The sequence below is a fragment of the Scyliorhinus canicula genome, chromosome 11 (genome assembly GCF_902713615.1).
Source record: "Scyliorhinus canicula chromosome 11, sScyCan1.1, whole genome shotgun sequence".
Lineage (NCBI taxonomy): Eukaryota > Metazoa > Chordata > Chondrichthyes > Carcharhiniformes > Scyliorhinidae > Scyliorhinus > Scyliorhinus canicula.
This window is the reverse complement of record NC_052156.1, coordinates 62773272-62780039: the sequence shown is the minus strand read 5'-3', so window position 1 is coordinate 62780039 and position 6768 is coordinate 62773272. Positions and strand designations below refer to the sequence as shown.

General features: G+C 42.2%; 1 protein-coding gene across 1 annotated transcript in view; it reads left to right on the top strand.

Annotated features, from left to right (window-relative positions):
- shq1 (SHQ1, H/ACA ribonucleoprotein assembly factor) overlaps positions 1-6072 on the top strand; it is an 84290-nt gene extending 78218 nt beyond the window's left edge. The window contains 3 exon segments of the mRNA XM_038810673.1: positions 5201-5289; positions 5292-5730; positions 5732-6072. Of these exon segments, the coding sequence (XP_038666601.1) occupies positions 5201-5289; positions 5292-5730; positions 5732-5888 (685 nt within the window). The 3' untranslated portion in view covers positions 5889-6072.
- The last annotated feature ends 696 nt before the right edge of the window (positions 6073-6768 follow it).

Below are 6768 nucleotides of genomic sequence, written 5' to 3'. Positions count from 1 at the left end.
GAGATGCCCATATCCATGAATGAATGAATAAAGCTTTCTTGCTCTCTCCTAAAGACATTGACACTTAGTCGCTGTCCAGTTGCATCATCACTTTCCTGTCCACTCAATGTCTGTCTCTGCTGCGGCATCACTCCCCTAACGAGTACTTGCTGCTCTTCCTAAATCAAAATTGCATACCCGTATGAAGGTTATATCTTCAATTTCCATGACGTAATATTCTTTTGTGGGGCACTTTAGTCTTTTTGAAAATCTAAGTGCACAGTGCCCACTTGGAACGTGATGCTCTCAAGACGAGTTAATCAGGAAAAACCTTGCCTTTGTAAAATGGCATTGGCTATTACCAGTGAGATCAATCTCGTACCGGTAGCTCTCGGGTTTACCCTTACCACGTTTCCATTATTTTTTTTCAACCATTGATATTACTTTGATGGGCCTGGTGTATCTCAGCCAGACTGTCCTCGGGTATGTTTAGGGGGGAGGAGGGTGATCAGTAAATGCAAGATTCTATCTTGCAGGCAGCTGGAGAAAATCAGCCCTTATGTGCTTCACAACAGCTGGCTATCAAATAGCACTGGCAGGGCCTCTCAAAAGTGGATCTTAATTCCTGAATATTACTTGGGGAAAGAACAAAATGAGAGAAAATAAATAAAAGTGGAAGGGTTTGAAAATCTATGCATACGGAAACAAATCCAATATGGGAACTTAGAAAATCTGCTGTCAGTTAACCCTGCCAATACGGGGTCTCCCATTTAACTTTGAAATGAGGAGGAATTTCTCCGAGGGTCATTAATCTTTGGAATTGCCTTCCCCAGAGGGCAGTGTGGAGGCTTGTTCATTGAATATATGTATTCGAGGCTGAGTTAGATAGATTTTTGATCTACACGGATTCCAGGGTGATTGGGCCAGAGGCAACAGTCTGATTAGCCATGATCTTGCTGAAGGGTGGACCAGACTCAGAGGGGAAATGGCCTCTTTCATGCTCCTATTTCTTATGATCTTATGCCAACTGGCCATATCTCTGAGGTTTTCTTTCAGTTCAGGTTTGTGTTCTGAGATGATGTTGTCTGTCGAGGTTCTCCCACACCCCCGCCCCTCATGCACTGAGGACCTCATAAATCTTAGAACTCAGTGGGTGGTAATTTTACAGTAATGTTCTGGAACAGTTTCAACATTCGCTCTGGTGAACTGAAGTGCTGTACATTAAAAGCATTGTGAAGCATATTTTATACTATTCTTGGAGTCCCTGCTTGACGGATAGATTTCCATTTATATATTTAAACCATAAGGCAAGTGTATCGGGGTGATTTAAAATATGCAAATTAAAGAAGGCAAGAAATGTTGATCCGTTCTGGACCTTTTAATGAATTTTTAATATGGAAATATCCTGTCTGGAAATGAATTTGTCCTAAAAATAGCTACAAAATATGAAGAGGCATGAACAGCTCGCCTGCAATAGAAGTACAGCCATTTGTCACTGCCGTTATCTTAAACATTCTCCCGTGCTTGCAATCCATTTATATTGCTTTCAAATGGCTGTTGTGGGGTTTGTATCGTCATCAGTCAGACTTGAAGCAAGTCATCTCATTTGCTAAATGACCACAGCCATCACAAAATCTATACTCCAAGCTGTGAAACGTAACCTCTCGATTAACCTGAAACTGCCTCCTGATAAACAGGCTGCCCAAATGCTTCGTTCCTTTTGCAGGGAGAGATGGGCACAGCCTGTGAAGTGACAGCATATTCAAGGGCTTTGAAGAGGAAAAGGAGATTGAAGAGACGGCGAAGACAGAATGATCAACGGAAATGCATTTTTCACCTGTTTATACACCCAATTAAAAGTATTATAGAAGTTAAACATCCACTTTACATGGGCAGCACAGTGGTTAGCACTGTGGCTTCACAGCACCAGGGTCCCAGGTTCGATTCCCGGCTTGGTTCACTGTGTGGAGTCTGCATGTTCTCCCTGTGTCTGCGTGGGTTTCCTCAGGGTGCTCCGGTTTCCTCCCACGATTCCCGAAAGACGTGCTGTTAGGTAATTAGGGCATTCTGAATTCTCCCTTTGTGTACCTGAACAGGCGCCGAAATGTGGCGACTAGGGGCTTTACACACTAAATTCATTGCGACGTTAATGTAAGTCTACTTGTGACAATAAAGATTATTATTACAAGAATTTATGAAGAATCTTGTTCTAAAACTACTTTTAACTTTGCAATTCACTGAATTAAGGAGTGAACGAGTGCTTCATCCTAAGCAGTTGTTTAAAAGTGTAACGTCCACGCTTTGTACAAGGCCTCTTGAGTTGAGGCAACTCTTTTCCTCATCTTCAGCGCTGAATAGGCAGAGGAGATGGGGGGTGGTAAAATGGATGGCAGATGCATTCCAGCTGATCATTCTATCCTTTGTCATGAATCTGTCGGGGAAGCGCAGTAGACAATATTCAAAAATTATTATGCATCTCTCCGGTAACTAGGTTAGAATGGCAATTTAGACAATCAAGTGTGAATAGCTTTCTAGAGGAGAAACAGATTATATAGACTATTGGAGAGGCCAATGTTATGTTAATGTATAGTCCAGGAAGTTGATGGGGGCAGACAGCTAAATAAACAAAAAGCACAGGAAAGGTGCCTGGACCCTGAAAAGCTGGGAGAGGCAGTTGCCTTCTAAGAATGACCCCTGGAATGAAGAGCTCGACATATGAGGAACGGTGGAGAACTCTGGGTCTGTACTGGTTGCAGTTTAGAAGAATGAACAGGGGATCTTATTGAAACTTAACAAGATACTGAGGCCTAGATAGACTGGATGTGGAGAGGCTGTTTCCACTAGAAGGAGAAACTAGAACCCGCGGCCACAGCTTCAGACTGAAGGGACGATCCTTCAAAACTGAGATGAGGAATTTCTTCAGCCAGAGGGTGGTGAATCTGTGGAACTCTTTGCCACAGAAGGCTCTGGAGGCCAAATCACTGAGCGTATTTAAGACAGAGATAGGTTGTTTCTTGATTAATAAGGGGATCAGGAATTATGGGGAGTAGGCAGGAGAATAGGGATGAGAAACAAATCAGCCATGATTGAATGGCGGAGCCGACTCGATGAGCCAAATGGCCTAATTCTGCTCCTGTGTCTTCTGGCCTTATAGCAGTCTCAGAAAGCAGACAGCCCATTTTCCAGCCACCAAGCTTGAAGGCCAAGTTTACAGCAAAAAAGCTAAGTGGATTTGATCCTGGCCCCGGGTCACTGTCTGTGTGGAGTTTGCACATTCTCCCCATGTCTGCGTGGGTCTCACCCCACAACCCAAAGATGTACAGGGTAGGTGGATTGGCCATGCTAAATTACCCCTTATTTGGGGTAAAAAAGAATTGGTACTCTAACAAGCATCTAAGTCTGAGAGCCAGGTCAATGCAGAAAACCTTTGTAAAAGTAGTTTTAAAGAATCTCATCTGGACCAGGAAAAAGATGGTTCCCAGATTTGAGTATCAGTGCTGTATTGTGTGGTAACTATAACAGGTTATTCAGGTTAATTCAATTTGGATGTTGTTTGGGGAACGGCAGGGGACGGTCTTACAGAGTTCAGGTATCATAAATATATTTTGTAACAAGGGTTATGTTCTAAATAAATTGTGTGCGCATAGTAAGTAATTCATACATCTTGATTGTGTGAGTAGAGTAGTCCTGTATATGTGTATTTGGCTTTCCTTTAATAGTCTTTAATTGTTACACGATGACTGGGCTATTATTCTCGGTGAGATTTCACTTGTCTCCTCACAAACAAAACAAAATAAAACTATACACCCCCACAAACCGGTGTTCAAGTTGGGATAACCTCACAGATAACATCAGTGTGCTTTGTAACGGCTTGCAGCATTTTCAGTCACCCATTCCTCTTCTGCTAGCGATGCCCGCCCCCATGTAGAATTTGTTAAAACTCCTTGAATAAGCTCGCTCCTACTGGATCCGCCCTGTTCTATTTCCAGCAGGGATAATTTGCTCGTGATCAGAAGCCAAGAAATGGTTGGCTCCCATTCCCTTCTTCCTTCCCAAGTCTGTGATCATGGAGGTTAATTTTCTTACAGGAAACGGGAATTTTGCTGACTAGATCAAAATGCAGAGTCTGAGCAAATCCAAGTTGGACGATTCTAGTTTTGTGCAACATGTGTACATAATCTATCCTGTGATTAAGCAATGCTCAAATTTCTTAATGTCATGTAGCCATGTGCAATGCTGTTCTTTGAGTTTTCCTCATGATGCACATCAATTTTTTTAAATTTAGAACCCAATTAATTTTTTCCAATTAAGGGGCAATTTAGCATGGCCAATCCACCTAGCCTGCGCATCTTTGGGTTGTGGGGGCGAAACCCAGGCAAACACGGGAAGAATGTGCAAACTCTACACGGACAGTGACCCAGAGCGGGGATCGAACCTGGGAAGTCGGCGCCATGAGACCCACTGCGTCACCGTGCTGCCCAATTTTAAAAATTTTAATCTTCCCATTTTTCTCCCCATACGCTACCTTCCCCGAAGGAGTGTGATTCAACAGGACATGGCAGCGCTCCACTTCGGGCAGTGACCGAAGTGAGATGAAGCGGTCCTTCGATTAGTTTACAAAGTTTCACACCATCTACCTCTCCTGGTGTCACTTGAAATGTTGTTTGGCCATAATTATCTGAGATGATTTTCGTATATATATGGAAATCTCTGAATAGTGGGATCTGCAAAATAGCATCCCTAATCGGTGTTATTCAAAATTGGCACTGATAGTTGACACAGGCATTGCAAAGCTAATGAGATATCCAAACTGCTTTTAAGCTGCCAGAGAATGTTTAAACCTGGCAAGTAACTGAAATGAAATTCATGGATCTACGGTTGGATGTCGATTTGAGATACAGAAGTTGTTTAAACACTCTGATTTGTACAGGAATTTAGTTTACTGTCAGTACAAAATTGTCCATGTAATTGGAGTTTGAATTGCCCTGAATAAGTTAAATGTGACGAGGGAATTCTCTGTTCATCTGAAAATTGTTGGTAAAAGTAATGCTAAAATAAAGATCGTGGATAATCCTCATGCTCAATTTTTCATTTTCAATGATCGATATTGTATAAAAGAAGAGTGAAGTTGCACCTAAGAATATTATCGTATTGAAATAGTGTGGTACAAAATTGCTAATTAATGGGGAAGTTGAAACATTTTGATTATTTTTCCCTGTAGATCAAAGAAACTTACAACCCTGGCTGAGTCACTGCAGAATTTAAAAGTCACTAAGAATGATTTGGGCTTCGAACTGGAGGATCTGGAAAAGCAGCACTATTAGTTCAGGAGGAAGAAAATGAGATCAAACCAGACAAGAGTGGTCCCCAATCACTGGCATCAGAAAGTGAGGCAGAAGAGGATAATGGCTCCGAGGAATTAAGTAGCTCATCCTTTAATGGCAGGGAGTCTGATTCAGACGAAAGCGATTCGTCTAAGTGCAGTAGTTCTGAGGAATTGTACGGAAAGGGTTTGAGTCGCCGAGCAGAGGCTAACTGTAAAACTGAGGTGAAAGCTAAAGAGGATTTGATCAAATCGAACTGTGGCGAAGAAACTGTGCACACGGATGCCACACGGGATCCAGATAAATGTCCATTGGGGGAGACTTCCACTGCTAAATCACCTCCGAGAAGATTGATGGAAGAACTTGCAGATCAGTTGCAGTCAGTAGGGTTTTCAGAGCCCTGTGAAAAATCTGCTGCTGAGAATTCAGCACAAACCCACAAGCCTGCCTCTTCAGAGTTTGGCACAGTATCAGCATTCACAGACGACCTCACAGCAGACTTTCTTAGAGGTGTCTCCTAAGAGGAATTGCCTGCTGCTCGTTGCAGATCCTGTTAATACTGAGGATTTTACAAACCTGGCATGAGTCCAGGTTGCGTGCTCGAAAAGAACAAACTGATTTATGTGCAAGTGGCTGATGCTGGTCAGTGTACTTGTTAAATCGCTTCAGAAATGGCGAATGCTTTGGACTTTTTTCATACGTTATCAGATTTATACGTGCGGAACTAGATTACGCTTGTCTTCAAAATAAAAGCTGTTGTCATAATTGCCTCTGGTGCATTGTGTTGTGATGTTAAATCATCATGCAGCAAGTTTAACAAAGTGTTCTTCATTTTATCATACAGATTAGATTTGATTTGGATCACAGCTCTAGTTATTGTATCTGGCCTGCATTATCTTCTATGATTACCTTTTTCCTCTATGATTACCTTTTTCCTCAAACAAGAGCATTCCTCAAACAGAATCAAATGATCAGTCTCTGGCAGCCCCATAGGCAGCATGTCCTCCTATTAATAAGCAGTGCTGTGGAGTGAATATGGGTTTGAGACAATGGATTCCCTTTGCGCTTAGATGCTCATCCCATGTAGGATGGTGCCTGTGAGCAAATTGCCACCTCGTTATCTAAGGAATTGTGTGAGGAAAGGAAGACTTGAAAGACGGGAGAAATAATTAAAAATTTGAGGGGTGGGTAACCTGACAAATATAATTTACAATTTAACGTGGAATTGCTGGGCAGGAGCTGAACAGGAATCCATTTGCACAAATGGTGTCACTCAAATTTCAATGTTGAGAAAGGTGCAGTGCTCATTAAAGTTGATGTCAGAGCAGACTGGAACCTGTAAAGCACTCATTATTGAGGAAGATACGAGAGATAGCAAGAAGTGAACTGCACCTATCTCATTTCCACCAAGTTTAACCATTGAAACCGCATTATGGAATGAAATCTCGTGTTTCAGACTGACAGT